Here is a 25,931-nt window from a genome sequence, read left to right as displayed (position 1 = left end):
GACAGCAGGCATGTTATTTAAATTTGAATTTAATGTCCTCGAAGGAAAAATCAGGTACGCTTGATTTAAACAAAGATTGTACTCTATTACATTCATTTATGTGTAGTAGGGTATTATGCATAACAAATGCAGCCTTTCACCCCTTAAAAATGAAATACACTGTTAGTTTCACAAATTCTACTGGTGCAATTGTGTGTAAATTGTGTAATAAAATATTAAACATAACCCATATATGTGACTTATTGGAAGCAGTCCTGCTATCTGCATTAATAATTACTCAAACACTTAACCTTGATTTATAATCGCATTGCTCCTTTGTTTTGTGTAACACCGCGGGATGTGCTCCTAGCTCAGAATGTTCAGGTATTTGTGTATTATGTTTTCTTACAGGTGATGATGTGAAGGGGCAAAGCTTGATAGCCAGTAAATATGACAGAGATGTCACCTCCTCCACTCAGACTGTCATACCGGACCAGCGGGTCTACATCCACAGGAGGTGGCAGGATCAGGTCAGGTTTACCAGGGGCAGACTTTCCTGTCAGCACATCAGCTTCCACAAAATATATATATTCAGAAACTGCCTGACTCCAGATGTTCATGGCTGTTGACACTTTGCCAGTGAAGTAGATGCCCTGTCCCTGGGCTGGTTCTGTAGTAAGAAGTCAAACAGTTCTGTTAAAACCCATTTTCAACACCGTTGACAACAGTGCAGCACGCCAAGCATTACCATCAGGTGGCGCAAACTCTGCCTGGAATCCGATATGGCTGACCATATCACAGAAGTGTGCAGGGATGCGCTGCAGCATTCTCCCGGTTGTAAAAGATTTCATTTGGTTCTTCTTCAGGTCAAAGATCATCCTCAGTGTAGGATTCTCTACACTTTCAATCTTTAACAAAAAAAAATATTTCACAAATTCCCGCAAACAACTCGTCATACGCGAGGGTTAAGACCAAAGAAAGCAGCACAGCTAGTGTCAGAACATTTTTGTATACTGTACCTTAACAATCTCCAGGCCTGCAGACCAGAAGGTGGTCGCTAAGAAATGTGATCTGGGATTGGGAATCTCACGTCGTTCATACTGCAGGTTCGTATTTGTATAACTTGAGAGCAGCTTCGCCTCCTCGTTCACAAAATCCTTCTGGATCTTACAAAGCATGTTCTCCACCGCCAAACAGGCAACCGCTACATTTACAATGAAATCTCCATTCAAAATTAGGCGTGCCACGCCTTGGTTTAAAAACTCCTCGATGGCAACGTTATTTTGGCGGATTATTTTGGTAAGCTGCAGATATTCTTCTTCCCCAAAGTGAGTGATGAAATTGTTCTGGATCTCTCTCATCACCCGGGGATGAATGAGGATGTCAGAGAGCCACGCGTAAGCCTCTTGTCTTGATTCCTCAGAGGAACCACTCACGCTGAGCTTTGCAGTAGAATCTCCCATCCCATCGTCTTGCTGCTCAGTCACTGCTGAGAAACACAGTTTGACACAATTATTCGATATCTATTTTGATGCTAAAACCTTTGGAACTTAGACAGAGCTATGAGCGGCACTAAAGTCTGCCACAGGTTAGCATTAGCATGATTTGCATTATGTTTACAGGAAGCAGCACAATACCCTTTGTGGGTGGGGGGTTCAAAGTCTCTAGCTGGAGAGATCTCATCCGATCTTCAAAAGCCTGGAAGAAGACAGTTATCACTGGACAGATGTTTTCTCCCATGACACAGTTTGTTTTTTTATCTTCACATTGAAATCAGCAACTCAGCGACTTTAAATCTCAAGTAAGATTTCTGTCATCAAACCTTAAATGTATTGTGATCACTGGGGTATATCACAAAATAAACCTCCATCTTCTTCGAAGAATTTTTTGCAAACTCGAGCACAGCCGTTGTCATGATCTGGGCGACCTCGTCCCTCTCAAAGTTCAGGCCTCCTGTGCCGATGGCGGGAAATGAGATTGACTGGTGCGACTTTGCGGCCGCCGACTGCAGACATTCTGATACTGCATTTGAAAGAATCTGCAAAGGAAGAATAAATGGAGGGGCAGAAAAGGTGAAAAACCTGAAAGGAGGAATTCAAGCTTCCATATACAGCTACACTCTACCTGATGCGCTTTGTGATTGAACTTAGAGATGCACAACGCGTGATACACCTCTGTACAATGCAGGTTGTAGGGTCCTGTGGTGATGATACTTCCATTAGCAACCCTGGTGCTTTTAAGTTCTTCTTCCATCTTCGGGCCAGCTTTCTTCAGTATGGCCTGGGAGATTTGACCACTGTTCCAACAGTCTTTGTCTGTTGTGTTAACAATCACATCCGTCTAAGACAATTAAAAAATACAGCAAAGACTTACTGTAAACCCAGTGATGAATCATATAAGAAAATGTTAAACAAATACACCATCGTACGCACATCAAAAAGGTCAGCCAAGTTTGCGTTAGCATGATGCACTAAGACCAATATTGGGAGCAGTTAGTATTGATTCTTACCTGCTGCTCTTCAATTTGACCCTGCTTCAGTGTCAGCCGGACAGTTCCCAACTGGACAGTGTGTGTCGAGCTATGGTAGGTTTTTGCAGTCTTGTTTCCTGCTGAGCTGCTGGCTGAGTGAGTAGAAAAAATCCTTTTGCAGGCCTTCTCCATTTCGGTCACAGTTCGGTCATCGATGTTCACCAGCAGGATTTCCTTTAGATACTTAACTTGGGATTTCTCACAAAAACATCTGACAGTTCTGACTATGCTGTCGGCACACCGTGGCAAAGGGTAGCCAAACAGTCCAGAGCTTATTGCTGGGAGAGCAACTGACTTCAGACAACACTCCTCTGCTGTCCTAAGACTGTTCAAAACAGCACTCTCCAAGAGCTGTGCAGGATGATGGAAATTAGGCGGGGAGTGGCGTGATATTTTTGGGCCCACTGCATGGATAATTACTTTGCATGGTAAAAGTCCAGCGGGAAGAGCAATCGCCTCGCCTGTTTTCAAGACACCAAACTTTCTGACATATTCATCGCTGTCCTCTTGAATTTGGGGACCTCCGGCTTTAGAGAGAGCCAGAGCAATGCCACCAAAATGTTGAAGGCCTTCATTAGCCGCATTGACGACAGCATCCACAGGGAAATTGCTAAGATCTGCTTTGTGGACCGACACCTTCACCCCTGAAACGAGCGCCTCGAACCTCTTTTCCGAGACGGGGGCTGGTTTTTTAATCGGCATAACGGACCGGTAGCCTTCGGACGCCGTGCCACTGACGATGGCCACACATCCAAATTTGCTTTGAAGAATATCATTCAGAAACAATTCACAACTTTTCCAAATGGTGAATGAAGGTCCATCTAGGAGAATATCAAACGGACTGGCCATGTTTGGCAGAGATCTACAAAAAATAGTTAAAGTTAAACACCTCAACACCCATCATAAAACAAGAATATCTACAATGATTCAGCAGACATCAATTCACTGATTAGAATAAAATTCATTTTATAGTAATCGCAATCGAATTCTATAGTATAAATATATTCTATATATAAATTCCGTGTGGTGTTGTTCGCCTCCCTTCCGCTAGAGGGAGCAAAACAGTATGTAAACGTCATTTACCTAGATACAATCAAGTAGACATGGTAGAATATGTTTCTAAAATTCATAAAAGACACAGAATGGGTTACGATCACTTTATAATAAACAATTTTTAGGTGCTACTAGCCCACCCTTTAGAAATATGTGCAAATGCACTACAAGCGCAGGCCAAAATAGAAAGTAAAATTAACAATGAACCATTTGCTACTTCAAGTGACCTGCTTTATAGTTTAGTGAAGCAAACCGACATTACATCAAGAATAAAATACAAAACTTATGTAATTAGGTACGACTAGGAGTAGCTGACACTATAGTCGGTTTTCGAGAATGGCGCTGATTAAAACAAGATAGATAATAACAAGATAATAACAACTTTAGCTAAGAAAAAAGAAGACGGTTGCGTGACAATGACGCAGTACGAAACGGCACACGAATTACAAAGACTAAACAGCAGGGGGGTAAAAAAGGTGCTGGGATGTGACACTTACCGTCCCTTCGTAAAACTTAATAAAAGTAATCACGAAATGTGTGATTAGAAACGCTGGGATAACCTAAACGCCTGGAGACTCAACCCTTTCTTTACAAAACGGCGCACATAAAAACCATTTCCGTGTTCCGGAAACAAAAGTGAAAGTAAACCACGACTCCGAAATCAGACGACGAACCGCAACGATGGAAGTCTCCCACGATCTGCTGGTGGAGCTCGAAGAAAACAACATATGTCGGCTTAAAAATAAGTTACTGAGGTACTTTCAGAGCAAAAAGTCAAATGGTGGCGAGTGTGAGGTGGATTATAAAGAGGGAGACAGGACGGCTGTGTTACGCTTCCGCAGAGAGCAGGGTGAGTTTGGGCTGAAAAAGTAGAGCCTGTTTTATGTTTAGGATGTATAGTATGTATATGAATAAGAATTAAGTTTCGGAGCATAGTTTATTTTTGCGATTTTGTGATCATAATTGTAACTTTTATTTGATTTCGATTTTTTTTTATTTTATTACAACAGACCCGCACTACCGCTGCAAACAAGTGATGTCCTTTCTTTGCTCTCTGTTTATTGTGATTTGATTTGTACAACGCAACACAAACCAACCTGAACCTAACATTTTTCTAAATTTTGTCTAACCCCAACACACACAGACACACACACACAGACACACAGGTACACAAACACACACGCACACACACACATACACACACAAACACACACACATTCTTCAATGTTAACATCAGTTAAATATCAGCCTATGATTAAATTGTGCCTTTCCTCTCCTGGATTTCCCCGAGAAATAAAAAGTAAGGCTAAAGCACAATAAGGAAGTGGATTTGATATATCCACCCATTTCTGTTGCCGACATACAGAAGGCCAAGGACGAAAGTTGATGTGAGGGATAGAGTGGGGCATTAAACGTTTATACCACATGAGAGTAATCTCATTTTTATAACCACTCACAGATCAGAAAGGTGTGTTGGAGAAAGGGTCACATGAGATCACTGTGGACAAGTGTGTCCTGAAGATGACAGTGCGTCTACTCACAAACGAGGCCACAGTGCAGGTACGTGCACAATTACATCACTATAAAATGATCTATCTATCTTTCTGGGACATGTACAGTGCAAAACTGATTCCACAATATAATCATTAACTCATTTTCTTTTATTTTCCTTCACTTCCAGGCAACCTCATCTCACGCAGTCGCAGTGAAATGTAACTAACTGAAAATAAACTCATATGTGTGTCATCCTGTGATTCTTGTCTCAAAGCTTGTTTGTGTCTAATTAACAGCAGATATCGGTGACAACCAGGCGAAAAGGGAGGAGTGCGTCCCTGCGCCCGAAGGTCAGGCACACGCCGGGGGTGGAAATGACGAGCCAGCGGCCGAAGCGGCCTGCCCCACCTCGGCTCTTTTGGCAAATGTTCCAGAGAATATTCAGATTTTTTTGAAGTTGCTGGTGCACAACATTTTGAAAGATGGGGACGCCAAAAATCCAGTCTTCAGTTTTGAATTCCTCCCTGACATGACTTCAGCTGTGGTGACTTTCCAGAGTGGAAAAGGTACATTACATGCCAGGATTAATTCTTTTGCATGCCTGACTTTTAACTGCTTTTCTTCCTGAATGTACGGTTGCGTAATGAGCTTCTATTTTTGTCACTTCCATCACAGAAGCCTCCGATTTCGTGGCAAGATGCCCTCAAAACGCTTGGTTCATAAAAATTGGATTATCAGTCCAGCTTCTGGAGGTCACACACCAAGTTCTTGTTGAAGGTGCAGAAAACATCGGCGAAGAGTTCCTGGCATTGTACTTTGAGAATGCAGGTGGGGAGGTGGAGAGTGTTGTGGTGGATGAAGTTGATCAGTCCGCCATCATCACCTTTAAAGAGCAGAAAGGTATGATTTTGAGATTGGCTGAGCCCTCCGTACACTGACACATAGGAGCGATCATCAATTTTTAGAGGTTCAATTCTGAAATGTGATTGTAATTTTCACCTTGTAGCTGCTCAGAACATCTTGAAGAGGAAGCACACCATCGATGAAAAAGAGATCCAAGTGTTTGCCTTTCACAAATCGTTGGGGACCGCGCTCTACGGGCAGGAGAAGCCCCGACTGACTCTTCCGAAGGCCATCAATAAAGCCATCGACTGTGCTGTCTGGACATACATAAATTCCAATCAGGCTGCGGCGGAGAGCATCCGCAGCGCCCTGAAGGAGCACTTCTGCATTGTGAACCTTGACCGAGCGACCGTGTGCTTGAGCCCAGCGCCGACGCTGAAACAGCATAAGAACGCCAAAGCCATTATCAACCAGTGGGGGGAAAACGTGGAGGCCACTTTTGTGCAATCTGTTTCAAAGTTCAGGTGTTTAAATCTTTCTCCCCCAGCACTTCTCAACATTCTCTTTCAAGGTGGAGTGAAGGAAGAGCTGCTCAGTGTGTACCCAGAACTGAAAATATCAAAAAGGAACGATAGTCCAGATTTAATAGTCACAGGTTTGGTGGAAGAGATTGAGGAAGTACAAAAATTTATATTTAATAGAATGTCAGAATTAAAATACCAGAAATTAGACATGGATCCCTTTGTGCTTGAATTGCTCAAAGAGGAGCAAGAAGAAAAACTTACAGATATGTTTCTCAGATCTCATGGAATTAATGCAGCACTTAAGATTAGTGGAAACACTCTGCAGTTAGTCGCTGTTACCGACGGGGCTCTTGCAGATGCTGAAGACCATCTGGGAAAACTGCTGATGTCTCAGTATGTGGATGTTGAAGACAGTAACGTCCTTAAAACACCAGAATGGGATGAATACGTCCGTCAAGCAGAGAATGCTAACAATAAGCTAGCCAGCAGAATTCGGATCCGCATTAAGGATCAACAGGTTGTAGTTTCTGGACACAAGGCTGTTGTCATAAATGTTAGCAGGGAGCTTGAAGACTTTTTAAAACAGAACGCTCATGTTGAGGAAACGGTGGCGATCAAACCGGACATCATTTTGAAACACATTAAAGCCTTTGACAAGTCTCACATGGAGAAACTACAAGACAAAGTAGCTTTGTCTTACAAATATGAGGCCATATGTCTAAGTGGCTCAAGAGCTGATGTTCTGAAGAGCAAGAGTCTGGTGGAAAAGCTGGTTTCGTCTTTCATCTTTGAAACTTATGAAGTTTCTGTCCCTGGAGCCAAGAAGATGTTTGAGAATCTTGACAGTATGAACTCGCTTTTTAATGCAACCGGTTGCCTGGTTGAACTCGTGGACGGCACCAGTGGGCAGGGTAAGCCCACCAATGTACCCAAGCCCCTGTGCCAGCTTCAGACCATGGATGGAACTGAAATATTCGTCTGCAAGGCAGATATTTGCAGATACCCGGTGCATGCGGTTGTGAGCTATGCTAATCCGGATTTCAGATTTACCAGCAGTCTTCAACGAGCGCTCCTCAAGGCTGCAGGCCCCCAGTTGCAGGAAGATTGTGACCGCTTAATCCATTTGAAAGGACGACTCAAGCCTGGAGATAATGTCATAACTGCTGCCGGGGGCCAGCTTTGCTGCAGGAACATCATCCATGCGGTGGCACCTGAGTTAGATGGAGGTCAAATAATACGTGTGAAGAGAGTGGCAGAGTTGAAAAAAGCCATTAAAGGCAGCTTAGAACTTGCCGAAAAGAAGGGTTGTGTGTCCGTGGCCCTGCCCGCTCTCAGCATTACCTCAGGTTTTCTGTTCAAGTTGAGCGTAGGCACCATCATCAGAGCCGTGAGGGAGTACTTTGATGAGAGGCACAACGACATTGTGTTGAAGAGGGTTCATTTTGTGGACACCTGCGACAAAAGTGTTGCAACGATGGTGGCGGCTGTCAGAGAGCAGTTCAAAGACCACTGTGCCCCTCAGGCCTCCTCTTCCTCACCAAACCTGCCCTCTACAACCACCAGTACTTCAGCAGGGAATCAAACTCCATCCAACCCAAACTGTTTGGGTCAAGTGCAGACCAAAGAGGGCTTGAACATAACTCTTGTTGTAGGGAATATTGAAGATGCCACGGTAATTAATAATAGCGTTCTTTATTTGAAACGGTCCGATATTCTCTGCTTCTTTTCTCAGAATTTGAAAGTCTCCATTTCATTTAACGCATTTCCAGACAGACGTGACCGTGAATTCTGTGTTTAATGATCTGGATCTGAACCGAGGAGCCCTTTCAAGGGCCCTTCTCCACGCGGCTGGTCCGCAACTTCAGGACTTTTTAAAGGCCCAAAACTCAAGTGGAACCTTAGGAGAGATCATCGTGACTGAGGGATGCCAGCTGAAGAGCATGTTCGTCTATCACGCAGTCACGCCTGCCTCGTACAATGCTCAAGCAGTGCAGGTAGAGCTGTGCCGTTTAGGATTTGTCTTTACGGTAGTTTGTCTCACTCTAAAGTGAGGCCTCAAAATGGTTAACTTTAAAACGTTTGGACTTCAACTTTTGAGATTGTTTTATTCGTAAATGAAGCAACATTTAATGCTCCGGTTTCCAGGCCTTAGGTGGAATTTTCAGGGATTGCCTAAAGAAGGCAGAGGACAGCGGGATGACATCAATATCGTTCCCCTCCATCGGGACCGGAGGACTCGGCTTCCCGAAAGACCTGGCAGCCCAAATGCTGTATGATGAAATCTTAAAATTTAGTAGCAAGAGACAGACTAAAAGACTGGCGGAGGTGACGATCATCCTTTACTCTGGAGACACAGAAACTCAGCAGGTAAAGAGGATGCACTTTTGTTCCATGCTGCAGGTTTTAAATCATTGAAATCAATGAACATTACCTGTACGGCTTTCTTAGTTGTGAGAATATTAAGAAACAACTCTTAACTTTGTATCCATCTTCAGGCGTTTACTGCAGAACTGAAGAAAAAATTCTCCAAGGACACAGGTTCAGGTAGGCATTTCAGTATTTTAGGTATATAGTATGTTTCATTTCTAATATCAATGCTTAGAATTAGGCTGTTTCCTAATTTTAACATTATTGGATTTAATTTTTGTATTTTAGGTCACTTCTCTAAAATTGTCTCAAGTTCAGGCATGTATGAAACCAAAATAGGCAGCGTGACTATCCAGGCAGTCACGGGGGACATAACCAAAGAGACCACCGACGTCATCGTAAACTCCTCCAACAACACATTTTCTCTCAAGACAGGTTAAATCAAACTAGCGTTACACCAGTTTGATATGCTACGTAATATGTGTAATAACAATAGCAATAACGCAAGATATTCACTCCCTTTGTAGGAGTGTCAAAGGCTATTCTGAAAGCAGCTGGTCAGGCAGTTGAAGATGAATGCCAAAAGCTTGGTAAGAATGTTTACAGTATTTACGAGTGTTAATTTACTTTATGGCACCTTTTCATGTTTACTGTATCTAAAGAGAAAAAGATAAACTTAGATATTGTATTTGGAACTTTTTACTGCATTTTAAGTTGTCCTGAGTGCAGGTGATGTTGATGATATTGATTTTTTTAGTTTTAGCAGTCAGCAACATTACAAATTTGACACATTTAAGAGGGTCTGAGAAGGTTACAGCAGCACAGCACATGCTAATTATTTCAATTCCTGGGAATTTTTCATGAATCAATCCACATTCTGCTCCAGCTGCCAGCCCAAACGCAGGCATAATAATGACCCAACCGGGAAACCTGCAGTGTAAGAAGATCGTGCACGTGACTGGGCATACCAATGCTTTCCTGATCTCCAAAGTTGTGAAATCTGCGCTCCAGATGTGTGTGGCAAACTCGTACACTTCTGTTTCATTTCCTGCCATCGGTACAGGTGAGACTCATCAGCAGGATGTTTTGTGCTTCACCCCGGTGGGTGCAGGCTGACTCTGGGTATCATCACCTCGGTCATGTGTGTGTATTTTAGGTCAGGGCAATATTAAAGCAACCGAGGTGGCAGATGCCATGTTTGATGCCGTGATCGATGAACTGAGCCAGAACAGTTCTACTACTCTGAACACAGTCCGGATAGTCGTTTTCCAGCCACCAATGCTGAATGATTTCTACACTAGCATGCAGCAAAGAGAAGCCAGTGCTACAAAATCAGCATCCTGGTTGTCTAAAATCAAAGGTAAGAACCACACAGGCAATAATGTCGAGGTTGGGATTTCTTCAAGGTCACATCCTTATCTTTCTTCTGTAGCGTTGTTCACTAGCAGTGCAGACAAGCCACAAAAAGAAGGTGGTTTCATCAAAAGCGTGGAGGTGGAAGCTGTTTGCTTTCACATCTGTGGCAAATCACAGGCTGCCGTGGACTCCGCTAAGAAGAAGATCAACGACCTGATATCCAAAGAGCGTTCTACCAACACCATTACAAACAAGGCCATCCGCAGCCTCTCTCAAGCGGACCACCAGCGCCTGACTGACATCCAGACGACCTTGAATGTGAAGATAATGGATGAAAGCCAGAAGGGCACGCCGTCACTCACCATCGAAGGGCTTGGCAACGACGTACTAAAAGCCACCAATGAAATCCTGGAGATGCTGGGAAAAGCGAGGGAACGGGAGGACCTGAAGGTGAAGATGAAGCTGGCAGGGAGAGTGGCAGCCTGGCAGTACCAGCAGGGAAATGGGTTCCAGAGTTTTGACTCCACTGCCAACTATGAGCTGGAGGAAGCACTTGTAAACAATGTATCAAGTGTTGACATTACCATCCAAGGGCAACTCTACACGGTTCAAATGCCAAGTGGACCAGCTACTGATAAGCAGGGCAACAGCCTACAGATAAGGCGCACTGACAAAGGTATCTTACACCTTTTTGTGTGCCATGAAGCGATTCCAGATCAGGTCGATTGATGATTTGTGTCAACAGATGAAGACATACCCAATCACTGGGACGTCATGCCGGCCAACACATCGTGCCACACTGTCACCCTTGCAGCAGGGAGAGAAGAGTACAAACAAGTCGAGAGAAAGTTCCAGGCCACATGCGGGCGGACCATTATTTCGGTAGGCTACTGAGTGTTTGAGAGGTCAAGTGTTTTTCGACGACTCAACTGTAATAACTAACGTTTCTGTCCTTAAGATTGAGCGCATCCAGAACCCGTTAGTGTGGAAGACTCTGCAGATTAAGAAACGGACATGGAGCAGAAGAATGGGCATCAGAACAATGAGCGGAATCTCTTTCACGGCACCAGTGAGGAGACTATAGCCACCATCAATTCACACGGCTTTAACAGGAGTTACGCTGGGAAGAACGGTGAGGTCATCCAAAAGGCTTTTGCTAGATCTGAAATTTTGAAATAAATACACAGCAAGCATCTCAAAAACTAACTCCTGCACTGTCTGCTGCCTCTTTAGCTGCTTGTTATGGTAACGGGACGTACTTTGCTGTCAATGCTAAGTACTCGGCGCAGGACCTCTACTCCAAGCCCAATCAGAATGGTGACAAGCACATGTACCTTTGTCGGGTGCTGACGGGCGATCACACCCTTGGACAGAAAGGCATGGTGGCCCCGCCGCAAAAGACCTCCAACTCTGTTGAGTTGTTTGACAGTACTGTGGACGACCAGGCCAATCCTCAAATTTTGTGATCTTCTCTGACAACCAAGCCTATCCTGAATACTTAATTAAATTCAAATAATCTATTGCCTTATACAATCATAAAACACACAACTTCTGGATTTTCATGGTCTTCCAAATGTTTTTAGGTAATTATTAATTAATATTATTTCTATTGATGTATATCACAGGTGTATAGCTTTACTTCCTGGCTTAGTGAAGCTCTGAATGGTATGATTGTTTTCCACCATATAAAATCAAACAGTATCATCTTGTAAACTACATATGCTGATTACCCAAAAATTTTGCAAAGAGATGCAAAAACTAATGTTTGGTGCCTATTTGCTGGGTAGCATTTTGGAAATTCCTGCTGCCATTAATTGTGTGATTTTTTGGAGCAAAAGCATGAGGAACTTGAAATAAAACTGAAACTTACTCAAGTCTGCATCTTTTCTTTAAAAAAAATAACACAAACACGCAAATCACATGTAGAGTTGTATTTATACCTTGCAGGACAATGTTTATTACTGCTTTAAAGAAACAATATAAACAAAAAAGATTCTTAAGGTATCCAAACGGTCAGGAAGAAACTTAGAAGTTTTATCAAAAGCACATATGTCCTCTGGCACCACCTGCGGGTAATATGGTGGAATTACAACTCAATTATGGCGTGTGTTTGTGTCGGGGGGGGGGGGGGGTGTTAAAAGTAAACATACACAAAGTCTAATAATAAACATATTTTCTACGGAAACAGTCTGAGAGCATCTGTGGAAAGAGTTTTCCTTTTGGTTGGCGCACCACAACCTCACAGATCCCCTCCTCAAAAAATAACTAATAAAAATAAAAATCGTCAGCAAACTAAATCACAGAAATCTTCTTACTATTTTTATTTTGCTGAACTACGCGGGCGGACGGTAACCATAAGCCGGTGCTTCGCCACACACTCACATTCCTCGCTGGGGTGGATGTTCGCCGCATTCCCCACCCTCCAGCTCAGGTGCGCCCGTTTTTTGGAAGTTCAATGCGGAAGTTTTGAGAAGCTGAGCCCCTCCGCCGTCAACAGATTGTTGATGGAGCTGCTCATGTACTTCGGGAGAGCCGCGTTCCTGCTGTACCCCGTGTACCTGTCCGGGTACCTGGGCTTCAGTGTCAGCTGGGTTCTGCTCTGCATGGTCATGGTCACCTGGTGGAAGAAGAATCGCCAGTGGAAAGACAGCAGAATCGGAACCGCCATCGAGTTCGTCGACAATGAATCGCAGGTGGTCCACAAGGAGCTGCGAAGCGCCCTTCAGATGGCTTCGTGGGTGTGTACGGAACCATTGTTTGGGGTGGGGTGTGTGTGTGTGTGTGTGTGTGTGAGCTGGGCCTGAAGCTGAAGTTTTGCTGCCTTGCTCCAGGGAACGCCGGCAGCACTGCGATTCGGCTTCTGATGGAAAGATGTTGGACCAGTTTCTTGCATGATTATTACAAATGCAGATATTTCTGTTGCCGTAAAGCAGGGGTGGGGAACCTTTTTCATATCGAGGGCCATTTTAATTTTTATAAAGTCCTCCGAGGGCCATACTATTACGAACACATACCTATGGATGCAAAGAAAAAAAGACAAAAAAACCTATATAACCACTGTGTTACTAAGTCTCATGATTGCTGCATTTGAGTTTTAATTATTTATTTAACACACATGCATATGAAATCACCAAGAAAATAGAATAAAATGACAAACAAGTAAAATATGTTTCCATGATCATACAAAACAATAAAAAAAAGAGGTGCAGAGTTGAGGCAAGAGACCCGTAAGGGCCTGTTCGAGGCCTCTACTCACAAAAACTGCAATACAACAAGATAATCAAGAAAATAAATTAAAAGAAAGATAAAGACAATAATAATAACAACTAGAAAGCACTCGGAGAGCGCACAATATGCCAAGCATTCCTGGCATATTGTGATTTCCACCATAAATATTAGTCCCACATATACTTTGACTACATATTTAGATTCCTTGACCATAAAAACATACCGTTAGCCACTGGAATCATAGCAATATATGTCTTAGTTAAGTAGTTATTCACGAAAAAAAATCACACTTTGAAACAATATTACTTTGTCCGGCGCGAGCGCCTCAGCGGCGGCTACGAGGCACGTTCACGAACTCTCCTTCGTGAGGTTTCAGCTTCGTGGCTATTAATTCACTCACCACAAAACTTGCACGCGTAATATTCTCTCTGTCGGTACATGGTCGTGTGAAAGCTGCTTGTTGAGCCTCCAAACTCCGGCGAAGAGCGTTAATTTTATCCAAACTCATCGGTCCTTTCAACCCGTCAGTTTAGCGTGTTTCGCTATGCATTTTTCGTCCGTGTCAATCAGTCCAGCCCACTACGTACATCACATGCTGTGTTCACTGACCCTGACCTTGACTCGGACATAACATAACCGTCTGTTTTATCTCAGAAAACGGGAAAATATTTCCTCTTGTTACGAAAGAAATTTCAGGATACGAAAGGCAAAAATACTACCGCTGCTACTCCTCTCGCGCTCTCGGAGTTTAGCGAACGGTCCCACTGTATAAGTGCACATATAAAATATAAAAATCTTATTTCGTTGCGGACCGGTAGAAATGGTCTCGTAGGCCGTATAAGGCCCGGAGGCCGAGGGTTCCCCACCCCTGCTCTAGAGAACCGACAAATAAAAAAGTTTCTCAGTTTTCAGGAAACAACTCTTTCATTTTAGATTTAATCTAGACTTTGGAGATGTGAAGCAGGAGAAAGAAATGGACAAGGTGAGCTTTGATTTCAGTGTGGAAACACAGCGAACGGCTCATGTTGATGTTGATGAAACGCTCTTGATGTGACCTGCTGCAGTGGTTTGAGCTGGAGGGGGTCCCCTGTGGAGAAGTCCACCTAAAGCTCCAGTGGCTTTCCCTCAATACTGATCCCAGCCTGCTGACAGAGGTGAACCTTTTACTCTTTAAAATCAAATGTCCGCGTCGTAAACAAACAAATTTGGTTCCTTTGGCGCCAAACTCGCCAACTCTTTATGCTTATCTGCATTCCAAGGTCATAAATATTGAAAGACTGGAATGATTTCTGCGTGATAGAATGTGGTCGCCTCTTGTTTTTCAGTCTTCAGACGGTCTCGCCTGTGCAATGCTGGCGGTTTATCTGGACAGCGCTTCAAACGTGCCGGTAGGTGACGTCGTAGCGGGCCCACTGAGGCGGGCAGATGATGTGCTGATGTGGGGTCTTGTGTGTGCTTCCAGAAAGACCAGGATGAAATCCACAAGCAGAAGGAACAAAAAGAAGGCCAGGTAAAATCAACCCACACACACAGAAATGAAGCTTGTGATTTGATCCACAGCAGGTGCCTCCAAGGAGTTGATCTAATCTCGGGGACCCTGAGGGACCCCATGTAAGGCCTTATATGTTGGGGTTGAGTTAAAACCTGCAAACCTGCAGGCAAATAAACCAGAGACAAACTAAAATACAGTTGTTTGAGCAAAACAGTGTGTAAAAGTCATTTACCGAGATACAGTCAAGTAGACATGGTAGAATATGTTTCTAAAATTCATAAAAGACACAGAATGGGTTACGATCACTTTATAATAAACAATTTTTAGGTGCTACTAGCCCACCCTTTAGAAATATGTGCAAATGCACTACAAGCGTAGGCCAAAACAGAAAGTAAAACTAACAATGAACCATTTGCTACTTCAAGTGACCTGCTCTATTTTTTAGTGACGCAAACCGACATTACATCAAGAATAAAATACAAAACTTATGTAATTTGGTGCGACTAGGAGTAGCTGACTGATTATAGTCGCTTTTCGAGAATGGCGCTAATTAAAACATCAAGATAGTAACAACTTTAGCTAAGAAAAAAGAAGACGGTTGCGTGACAATGATTCAGTACGAAACGGCACACGAATTACAAAGACTAAACAGCAGGGGGGTAAAAAAGGTGCTGGGATGTGACACTTACCGTCCCTTCGTTAAACTTAATAAAAGTAATCAAGTAATGTGTGATTAGAAACGCTGGGATAACCTAAACGCATGGAGACTCAACCCTTTCTTTACAAAACGGCGCACATAAAAACCATTTCCGTGTTCCGGAAACAAAAGTGAAAGTAAACCACGACTCCGAAATCAGACGACGAACCGCAACGATGGAAGTCTCCCACGATCTGCTGGTGGAGCTCGAAGAAAACAACATATGTCGGCTTAAAAATAAGTTACTGAGGTACTTTCAGAGCAAAAAGTCAAATGGTGGTGAGTGTGAGGTGGATTATAAAGAGGGAGACAGGACGGCTGTGTTACGCTTCCGCAGAGAGCAGGGTGAGTTTGGGCTGAAAAAGTAGACCCTGTTTTATGTTTAGGATGTATAATAGGTATATGAATAAGAATTAAGTTTCGGGGCATAGTTTATTTTTGCGATTTTGTGATCATAATTGTACTTTTATTTTGATTTCGATAAATAGACCACAACAGGCCCACACTTCCGCTGCAAACAAGTGATGTCCTTTCTTTGCTCTCTGTTTATCGTGATTTGATTTGTACAACGCAACACAAACCAACCTGAACCTAACATTTTTCTAAATTTTGTCTAACCCTAACACAGACGCACACACACACACACACACACACACACACACACACACACACACACACACACACACACACACACACTCTTCAGTGTTAACATCCGGTAAACTCAAAACTGGAGCGGCCTTTCCACTCCTGGAATTCCCCTAGAAATAGAAAGTAAGGCTAAAGCACAATAAGGAAGTGGATTTGATATATCCACCCATTTCTGTTGCCGACATACAGAAGGCCAAGGATGAAAGTTGATGTGAGGGATGGAGTGGGGCAGTAACGTGCGGTGAGGTTCATGGCTGGTGAGGCACTGACTCCTCAAGAGTCAGATTTAGGATTGTAAGAACTGAAAAAAGCATCTTATTTCACCATTTTTCCAACAGCATATAACTACTGATAATGCTTCATATCCCATCAGCATTCCTCTTTCAGTTACACTGACAAACCAACACAAACATTTACACAGGAACATATTTGTCCTATAAAGAACTTCCTCTTATAGCTATGGATAGAGCAGCCATCTTGTGTTTGAAGAAATTCATATATTCTGCAAACAAATTAAAGTGCAGAGATGTGTGCAGCACAAATTTAATTTCTGTTATTTTTCAAACTTTAAATTCTGGTGCTTCAATTGGTGCCTATTAGAACACTGCAGCGAGAAAGCACCTGTCAGCTCGCGTACGCCCCCTCGAGTTGAGGCAGAGTACTGCCTAAGTCACCTGCTGACTTTTCTCTGCACTTTATTGTGCGATCAGCAGGAATAGTTCTCTCACACATGCATAAAAGACGTTACATAGACTGCAGAAAGTCATGGTGTATAACGACTATTTCTGTAAAGTTCATACTAGTGATATGCTGAGGAACAAAAACTGGCACACGTCATGCAACCCAGTTTGTATTGGATCATGCAGTCAGACGTGAGGCACAATTCGCCTCTGCCTCACCCAGGGTTTCTGCCCTGGATTTGATCGGAAAAACTCAAATTCGGCAATTTTTTCTCAATAAAATGGCAGAAATGTGTAGTCATACTCCAAATGCATTTTAACACATATCAGTGGAAAATATTAATATTTATTTATGTACACTTTCTTTTTTCTTTTTTTGGTCAGGGGAGGCACTGCCTCACCTCCCTCCCCTGACCGCACGTCACTGGAGTGGGGCATTAAACGTTTATCCCACATGAGAGTAATCTCATTTTTATAACCACTCACAGATCAGAAAGGTGTGTTGGAGAAAGGGTCGCATGAGATCACTGTGGACAAGTGTGTCCTGAAGATGACAGTGCGTCTACTCACAAACGAGGCCACAGTGCAGGTACGTGCACAATTACGTCAATATAAAATGATCTATCTATCTTTCTGGGACATGTACAGTGCAAAACTGATTCCACAATAAAATCATTAACACATTTTCTTTTATTTTCCTTCACTTCCAGGCAACCTCATCTCACGCAGTCGCAGTGAAATGTAACTAACTGAAAATAAACTCATATGTGTGTCATCCTGTGATTCTTGTCTCAAAGCTTGTTTGTGTCTAATTAACAGCAGAGATCGGTGACAACCAGGCGAAAAGGGAGGAGTGCGTCCCTGCGCCCGAAGGTCAGGCACACGCCGGGGGTGGAAATGACGAGCCAGCGGCCGAAGCGGCCTGCCCCACCTCGGCTCTTTTGGCAAATATTCCAGAGAATAATCAGAATTTTTTGAAGTTGCTGGTGCGCAACATTTTGAAAGATGGTGACTCCAAAAATCCAGTCTTCAGTTTTGAATTCCTCCCTGACATGACTTCAGCTGTGGTGACTTTCCAGAGTGGAAAAGGTACTTTACATGCCAGGATTAATTCTTTTGCATGCCTGACTTTTAACTGCTTTTCTTCCTGAATGTACGGTTGCGTAATGAGCTTCTACTTTTGTCACTTCCATCACAGAAGCCTCCGATTTCGTGGCAAGATGCCCTCAAAACGATAGGTTCATAAAAATGGGATTATCGGTCCAGCTTCTAGAGGTCACACACCAAGTTCTTGTTGAAGGTGCAGAAAACATCGGTGAAAAGAGACACATAGGAGCGATCATCACAGCAATTTTTAGAGGTTTAATTCTGAAATGTGATTGTAATTTTCACCTTGCAGCTGCTCAGAACATCTTGAAGAGGAAGCACACCTGATGAAAAAGAGATCCAAGTGTGCTTGAGCCCAGCCGACGCGACGAACAGCATAAGAACGCCAACCATTATCCATACAACCAGTGGGGGGAAATGTGGAGGCCACTTTTGTGCAATCTGTTTCAAAGTTCAGGTGTTTAAATCTTTCTCCAGAATCAAGGCGGGAGGGGGAGGCAGAGGCTTCTGGTGGAAGCTGTGGCTGTCTGAGGCTGTGGGGTGTGGTGTTGTTGCCTGTGGATAAAGCCAAAGGAGTCATATCAGTGGCGGGCCTGTGGATGTTGTTGAGGGAGTGGAGCAAAGTCTTTATGAAGCCATGAACAAGATCAGTAAACGCGTGCAGAGACAGAAGTTGAGCAAAACCGAAACTGTCAAAATGCCCCCAGCACTTCTCACCATTCTCTTTCAAGGTGGAGTGAAGGAAGAGCTGCTCAGTGTGTACCCAGAACTGGAAATATCAAATAGGAACGATAGTCCAGATTTAATAGTCACAGGTTTGATGGAAGAGATTGTGGAAGTACAAATACTTATATTTAATAGAATGTCAGAATTAAAATACCAGAAATTAGACATGGATCCCTTTGTGCTTGAATTGCTCAAAGAGGAGCAAGAAGAAAAACTTACAGATATGTTTCTCAGATCTCATGGAATTAATGCAGCACTTAAGATTAGTGGAAACACTCTGCAGTTAGTCGCTGTTACCGACGGGGCTCTTGTAGATGCTGAAGACCATCTGGGAAAACTGCTGATGTCTCAGTATGTGGATGTTGAAGACAGTAACGTCCTTAAAACACCAGAATGGGATGAATACGTCCGTCAAGCAGAGAATGCTAACAATAAGCTAGCCAGCAGAATTCGGATCCGCATTAAGGATCAACAGGTTGTAGTTTCTGGACACAAGGCTGTTGTCATAAATGTTAGCAGGGAGCTTGAAGACTTTTTAAAACAGAACGCTCATGTTGAGGAAACGGTGGCGATCAAACCGGACATCATTTTGAAACACATTAAAGCCTTTGACAAGTCTCACATGGAGAAACCAAGACAAAGTAGCTTTGTCTTACAAATATGAGGCCATATGTCTAAGTGGCTCAAGAGCTGATGTTCTGAAGAGCAAGAGTCTGGTGGAAAAGCTGGTTTCTTCTCTCATCTTTGAAACTTATGTAGTTTCAGTCCCTGGAGCCAAGAAGTTGTTTCAGAATCTTGACAGTATGAACTTGCTTTTCAATGCAACCGGTTGCCTGGTTGAACTCGTGGACGGCACCAGTGGGCAGGGTAAGCCCACCAACGTACCCAAGGCCCTGTGTCAGCTTCAGACCGTGGATGGAACTGAAATATTCGTCTGCAAGGCAGATATTTGCAGCTACCCGGTGCATGCGGTTGTGAGCTATGCTAATCCGGATTTCAGATTTACCAGCGGTCTTCAACGAGCGCTCCTCAAGGCTGCAGGCCCCCAGTTGCAGGAAGATTGTGACCGCTTAATCCATTTGAAAGGACGACTCAAGCCTGGAGATAATGTCATAACTGCTGCCGGGGGCCAGCTTTGCTGCAGGAACATCATCCATGCAGTGGCACCTGAGTTAGATGGAGGTCAAATAATATTTGTGAAGAGAGTGGCACAGTTGAAAAAAGCCATTAAAGGCAGCTTAGAACTTGCCGAAAAGAAGGGTTGTGTGTCCGTGGCCCTGCCCGCTCTCAGCATTACCTCAGGCTTTCTGTTAAAGTTGAGCGTAGACCCCATCATCACAGCCGTGAGGGAGTACTTTGATGAGAGGCACAACGACGTTGTGTTGAAGAGGGTTCATTTTGTGGACACCTGCGATGAAAATGTTGCAAAGATGGCGGCAGCTGTCAGAGAGCAGTTCAAAGACCACTGTGCCCCTCAGGCCTCCTCTTCCTCACCAAACCTGCCCTCTACAACCACCAGTACTTCAGCAGGGAATCAAACTCCATCCAACCCAAACTGTTTGGGTCAAGTGCAGACCAAAGAGGGCTTGAACATAACTCTTGTTGTAGGGAATATTGAAGATGCCACGGTAATTAATAATAGCGTTCTTTATTTGAAACGGTCCTATATTCTTTGCTTCTTTTCTCAGAATTTGAAAGTCTCCATTTCATTTAACGCATTTCCAGACGGACGTGACCGTGAATTCTGTGTTTAATGATCTGGATCTGAACCGAGGAGCCCTTTCAAGGGCCCTTCTTCACGCGGCTGGTCCGCAACTTCAGGACTTTTTAAAGGCCCAAAACTCAAGTGGAACCTTAGGAGAGATCATCGTGACTGAGGGATGCCAGCTGAAGAGCATGTTCGTCTATCACGCAGTCACGCCTGCCTCGTACGATGCTCAAGCAGAGAAGGTAGAGCTGTGCCGTTTAGGATTTGTCTTTACGGTAGTTTGTCTCACTCTAAAGTGAGGCCTCAAAATGGTTAACTTTAAAACGTTTGGACTTCAACTGTTGAGATTGTTTTATTCGTAAATGAAGCAACATTTAATGCTCCGGTTTCCAGGCCTTAGGTGGAATTTTCAGGGATTGCCTAAAGAAGGCAGAGGACAGCGGGATGACATCAATATCGTTCCCCTCCATCGGGACCGGAGGACTCGGCTTCCCGAAAGACCTGGCAGCCCAAATGCTGTATGATGAAATCTTAAAATTTAGTAGCAAGAGACAGACTAAAAGACTGGCGGAGGTGACAATCATCCTGTACTCTGGAGACACAGAAACTCAGCAGGTAAAGAGGATGCACTTTTGTTCCATGCTGCAGGTTTTAAATCATTGAAATCAATGAACATTACCTGTACGGCTTTCTTAGTTGTGAGAATATTAAGAAACAACTCTAAACTTTGTATCCATCTTCAGGCGTTTACTGCAGAACTGAAGAAAAAATTCTCCAAGGACACAGGTTCAGGTAGGCATTTCAGTATTTGAGGTATATAGTATTTTTCATTTCTAATATCAATGCTTAGAATTAGACTGTTTCCTAATTTTAACATTATTGGATTTAATTTTTGTATTTCAGGTCACTTCTCTAAAATCGTCTCAAGTTCGGGCATGTATGAAACCAAAATAGGCAGCGTGACTATCCAGGCAGTCACGGGGGACATAACCAAAGAGACCACCGACGTCATCGTAAACTCCTCCAACAACACATTTTCTCTCAAGACAGGTTAAATCAAGCTAGCGTTACACCAGTTTGATATGCTACGTAATATGTGTAATAACAATAGCAATAACGCAAGATATTCACTCCTTTTGTAGGAGTGTCTAAGGCTATTCTGAAAGCAGCTGGTCAGGCAGTTGAAGATGAATGCCAAAAGCTTGGTAAGAATGTTTACAGTATTTACTGTCACGGACCAGACGAGAACCCAAATGCGACACCAGAGTTTGACTGAACACCAATTTATTGTCAGAAACAGTCTTGCTGCTAGTAAGCGACGTGAGTGGGCCTGCTGCAGAGCTATAATTTCGAATGAAGCGCGAGTAGCGAACCCCAGGAATCGCTGTAGCTGCTTGCGGTACTCGGGGCGCGGCCAGTCCACAACCGCCGAGACCTTCTCCGGGTCCATCTGGATGTTCCCTGGCGCAATGATGAAGCCTAGGAAGGACACCGACGGGGCGTGGAACTGGCACTTCTCGGCTTTTACGAACAGCCGGTTGTCCAGTAGCCGCTGTAGTACTGGCCGCACATCTTTCGAGTCCTTTCGAAAAGATCAAGATGTCGTCCAGGTAGACAAAGACAAACCGGTCTAACATGTCCCGGAGTACGTCGTTAACTAAGGCCTGAAAGATGGCCGGTGCGTTGGTCAATCCAAAGGGCATTACAAGGTACTTGTAGTGGCCGGCCGGGGTGTTGAACACTGTCTTCCACTCGTTGTCCTCCCGTATGCGAACCAAGTGGTGGGCTCTCTCCCGCCGACAAGCCTGAACCCTCAGGTCCACCCGGATTGCTAAGTCAATGGCCCCATCCAGCGAGCTGGGGACATTGTAGGCCACCATTGCGTCCTTAATGTGGGCTGCTAATCCGTGCAGGAAAGTGTCCACTAACGCGGCGGGGCTCCACTGGCTTTGGCTGGCCAGGGTGCGGAAGTCAATTGAGTAATCAGACACAGACCTCTCTCCCTGACGGACCGCCAGCAGTCGACGTCTTGCAGAGGACCGAGAGTTCCCCTGCCCGAACTCCTTGCAGAGCTCAGCAGCGAAAGCGGAGAAAGTGGAGCAGGCCTCCGATTGACGCTCCCACTCGGCCGCTCCCCAGAGCCATGCCCGTCCAGTGAGATGTGAAATGGTGTATGCTACCTTGGCGGCCTCAGTAGTGAACGTACGGGGCTGCAGGGAAAAAAGCAGGGAGCAATTCACCACGAAGGCGTCGCAGGACTCCGGATTACCCTCGTAGCGCTCGGGTTCGCCAACCCGAGGTTCGGGGCCCTGCTGCAGAATTACAGGAGCTGACGCTGGTAGGGGGGAAGCAGTGGGCACCGCCGGTTCCAGGCGGGCTGACAGCCGGCCGAGCTGTCCGGAAAGTGCCGCGAACGCCTGCTCATTCGCCGCCGCGGCGTGTCACACTTTCGCAGCGGGTCACACTTTCCGTCACCGGGTTCTGGGTTCATTGTTGGCCAGATCGTACTGTCACGGACCAGACGAGAACCCAAATGCAACACCAGAGTTTGACTGAACACCGCATTATTGTCAGAAACAGGCAACAGGCAGGATTCACGGGGGAGCGAGCAGGATAGAATAGTCGGGGACGGGCAAGGTCGAGATCGAGCAGAAGGCAGACAGGGTTTACCGGGGAGCAGGCAAAACAGAATGGTCAGGAACAAGCAAGGTCGGAACCGGGCAGGCAGGCAAACAGGAAAATGCTGGAAAGTCATCTGAACACGAATAACGATCTGGCTTATTAGTGTCCTGATGCACAACAGGCCAGCGGGGCGAAGCGACTCACGGGTGAGATTGCGCGCAGCTGTGACAATTTACTAGTGTTAATTTACTTTATGGAACCTTTTCATGTTCTTTACTGTATATAAAGAGAAAAAGATAAACTTAGATATTGGAACCTGCAAGTGAGGATGAGTGAATATTGAATTTTTTCAGTTTTAGCAGTCAGCGACATTACAAATTTGACACATTTAAGAGGGTCTGAGAACGTTACAGCAGCACAGCACATGCTAATTATTTCAATTCCTGGGAATTTTTAATGAATCAATCCACATTCTGCTCCAGCTGCCAGCCCAAACGCAGGCATAATAATGACCCAACCGGGAAACCTGCAGTGTAAGAAGATCGTGCACGTGACTGGGCCGACCAAGGCTTTCCTGATCTCCAAAGTTGTGAAATCTGCACTCCAGATGTGTGTGGCAAACTCGTACACTTCTGTTTCATTTCCTGCCATCGGTACAGGTGAGATTCATCAGCAGGATGTTTTGGGCTTCACCCCGGTGGGTGCAGGTTGACTCTGGGTATCATCACCTCGGTCATGTGTGTGTATTTTAGGTCAGGGCAATATTAAAGCAACCGAGGTGGCAGATGCCATGTTTGATGCCGTGATCGATGAACTGAGCCAGAACAGTTCTACTACTCTGAACACAGTCCGGATAGTCGTTTTCCAGCCACCAATGCTGAATGATTTCTACACTAGCATGCAGCAAAGAGAAGCCAGTGCTACAAAAGTAGGACCCTGGTTTATGTCTAAAATCAAAGGTAAGAACCACACAGGCAATAATGTTGAGGTTGGAATCTCTTCAAGGTCACAGGACTCATCCTTATCTTTCTTCTGTAGCGTTCTCTAGCAGTGCAGACAAGCCACAAAAAGAAGGTGGTTTCATCAAAAGCGTGGAGGTGGAAGCTGTTTGCTTTCACATCTGTGGCAAATCACAGGCTGCTGTGGACTCCGCTAAGAAGAAGATATCAACGACCTGATATCCAAAGAGCGTTCTACCAACACCATTGCAAACAAGGCCATCCGCAGCCTCTCTCAAGCGGACCACCAGCGCCTGACTGACATCCAGACGACCTTGAATGTGAGGATAATGGATGAAAGCCAGAAGGGCACGCCGTCACTCACCATCGAAGGGCTTGGCAACGACGTACTAAAAGCCACCAATGAAATCCTGGAGATGCTGGGAAAAGCGAGGGAACGGGAGGACCTGAAGGTGAAGATGAAGCTGGCAGAGAGCATGGCAGCCTGGCAGTACCAGCAGGGAAATGGGTTCCAGAATTTTGACTCCACTGCCAACTATGAGCTGGAGGAAGCGCGTCTAACCAATGTATCGAGTGTTGACATTACCATCCAAGGGCAACTCTACACGGTTCAAATGCCAAGTGGACCAGCTACTGATAAGCAGGGCAACAGCCTACAGATAAGGCGCGCTGGCAAAGGTATCTTACACCTTTTTGTGTGCCATGAAGCGATTCCAGATCAGGTCGATTGATGATTTGTGTCAACAGATGAAGACATACCCAATCACTGGGACGTGATGCCGGCCAACACATCGTGCCACACTGTCACCCTTGCAGCAGGGAGTGAAGAGTACAAACAAGTCGAGAGAAAGTTCCAGGCCACATGCGGGCGGACCATTATTTCGGTAGGCTACTGAGTGTTTGAGAGGTCAAGTGTTTTTCGACGACTCAACTGTAATAACTAACGTTTCTGTCCTTAAGATTGAGCGCATCCAGAACCCGTTAGTGTGGAAGACTCTGCAGATTAAGAAACGGAACATGGAGCAGAAGAATGGGCATCAGAACAATGAGCGGAATCTCTTTCACGGCACCAGTGAGGAGACTATAGCCACCATCAATTCACACGGCTTTAACAGGAGTTACGCTGGGAAGAACGGTGAGGTCATCCAAAAGGCTTTTGCTAGATCTGAAATTTTGAAATAAATACACAGCAAGCATCTCAAAAACTAACTCCTGCACTGTCTGCTGCCTCTTTAGCTGCTCATTATGGTAACGGGACGTACTTTGCTGTCAATGCTAAGTACTCGGCGAATGACACCTACTCCAAGCCCAATCAGAATGGTGACAAGCACATGTACCTTTGTCGGGTGCTGACGGGCGATCACACCCGTGGACAGCAAGGCATGGTGGCCCCGCCGCAAAAGACCTCCAACTCTGTTGAGCTGTTTGACAGTGCTGTGGACAACCAGGCCAATCCTCAAATTTTTGTGATCTTCCATGACAACCAAGCCTATCCTGAATACTTAATTAAATTCAAATAATCTATTGCCTTATACAATCATAAAACACACAACTTCTGGATTTTTATGGTCTTCCAAATGTTTTTAGGTAATTATTAATTAATATTATTTCTATTGATGTATATCACAGTTGTATAGCTTTACTTCCTGGCTTAGTGAAGCTCTGAATGGTATGATTGTTTTCCACCATATAAAATCAAACAGTATCATCTTGTAAACTACATATGCTGATTATCCAAAAAATTTGCGAAGAGATGCAAAAACTAATGTTTGGTGCCTATTTGCTGGGTAGCATTTTGGAAATTCCTGCTGCCATTAATTGTGTGATTTTTTGGATTATAAAAGCATGAGGAACTTGAAATAAAACTGAAACTTACTCAAGTCTGCATCTTTTCTTTAAAAAAAATAACACAAACACG

The 25,931-nt window shown here is 44.4% G+C and overlaps 4 protein-coding genes and 1 long non-coding RNA gene across 8 annotated transcripts; 4 read left to right on the top strand and 1 right to left on the bottom strand.

Annotated features, from left to right (window-relative positions):
• Positions 1 to 13: 13 nt before the first annotated feature.
• On the bottom strand, positions 14 to 15,647 carry parp9 (poly(ADP-ribose) polymerase family member 9). Of its 3 annotated transcripts, none has more exons than XM_057050886.1 (8): positions 15,556 to 15,647; positions 2,489 to 3,371; positions 2,104 to 2,319; positions 1,802 to 2,017; positions 1,617 to 1,677; positions 999 to 1,468; positions 728 to 887; positions 14 to 649 (listed from the first exon to the last, which is right to left on the bottom strand). In XM_057050886.1, exons 2-8 carry the CDS (start codon positions 3,356 to 3,358, stop codon positions 375 to 377), a joined length of 2,268 nt encoding a protein of 755 aa, XP_056906866.1. In that variant the 5' UTR covers positions 3,359 to 3,371; positions 15,556 to 15,647; the 3' UTR covers positions 14 to 374. The 3 variants fall into 3 exon arrangements, with proteins under 3 accessions (XP_056906866.1, XP_056906855.1, XP_056906874.1); XM_057050875.1 differs by lacking the exon at positions 15,556 to 15,647 and adding an exon at positions 4,060 to 4,200; XM_057050894.1 differs by lacking the exon at positions 15,556 to 15,647 and adding an exon at positions 4,060 to 4,200 and having other exon boundaries at positions 999 to 1,465.
• On the top strand, positions 4,160 to 25,893 carry parp14rs1 (poly(ADP-ribose) polymerase family member 14-related sequence 1). The gene is given in 21 exon segments (XM_057050823.1): positions 4,160 to 4,412; positions 5,022 to 5,122; positions 5,244 to 5,274; positions 5,353 to 5,622; positions 5,732 to 5,956; positions 6,063 to 6,423; positions 18,456 to 18,598; positions 18,601 to 19,354; positions 19,356 to 20,352; positions 20,450 to 20,674; positions 20,826 to 21,047; positions 21,176 to 21,224; positions 21,336 to 21,482; positions 21,575 to 21,637; positions 23,537 to 23,713; positions 23,807 to 24,013; positions 24,093 to 24,217; positions 24,220 to 24,691; positions 24,761 to 24,897; positions 24,974 to 25,148; positions 25,250 to 25,893. Coding segments are annotated over 21 exon segments (5,334 nt in total). The 5' UTR covers positions 4,160 to 4,243; the 3' UTR covers positions 25,534 to 25,893.
• Positions 10,667 to 12,015, top strand: LOC130535754 (protein mono-ADP-ribosyltransferase PARP15-like). Its single transcript, XM_057051016.1, is given in 5 exon segments — positions 10,667 to 10,822; positions 10,892 to 11,028; positions 11,105 to 11,278; positions 11,380 to 11,601; positions 11,604 to 12,015. Coding segments are annotated over 3 exon segments (399 nt in total). The 5' UTR covers positions 10,667 to 10,822; positions 10,892 to 11,028; positions 11,105 to 11,160; the 3' UTR covers positions 11,663 to 12,015.
• LOC130535763 (extended synaptotagmin-3-like) lies at positions 12,461 to 13,311 on the top strand. Its single transcript, XM_057051029.1, has 2 exons — positions 12,461 to 12,884; positions 12,978 to 13,311. The coding sequence occupies exons 1-2, from the start codon at positions 12,546 to 12,548 to the stop codon at positions 13,008 to 13,010; spliced, it is 372 nt and encodes a 123-aa protein (XP_056907009.1). The 5' UTR covers positions 12,461 to 12,545; the 3' UTR covers positions 13,011 to 13,311.
• On the top strand, positions 14,274 to 18,322 carry LOC130535775 (uncharacterized). Of its 2 annotated transcripts, XR_008953201.1 has the most exons (7): positions 14,274 to 14,528; positions 14,700 to 14,762; positions 14,837 to 14,884; positions 17,380 to 17,480; positions 17,602 to 17,632; positions 17,711 to 17,980; positions 18,090 to 18,322. It is a non-coding gene; the product is annotated as an uncharacterized LOC130535775 (long non-coding RNA). The 2 variants fall into 2 exon arrangements; XR_008953200.1 differs by having other exon boundaries at positions 14,276 to 14,762.
• Positions 25,894 to 25,931: the final 38 nt, after the last annotated feature.

Source organism: Takifugu flavidus, chromosome 1, assembly GCF_003711565.1.
Source record: "Takifugu flavidus isolate HTHZ2018 chromosome 1, ASM371156v2, whole genome shotgun sequence".
Taxonomy (NCBI): Eukaryota; Metazoa; Chordata; class Actinopteri; order Tetraodontiformes; family Tetraodontidae; genus Takifugu; species Takifugu flavidus.
Note: the sequence above shows the minus strand (reverse complement) of the source record. Positions and strands in the feature narration are given on the sequence as shown.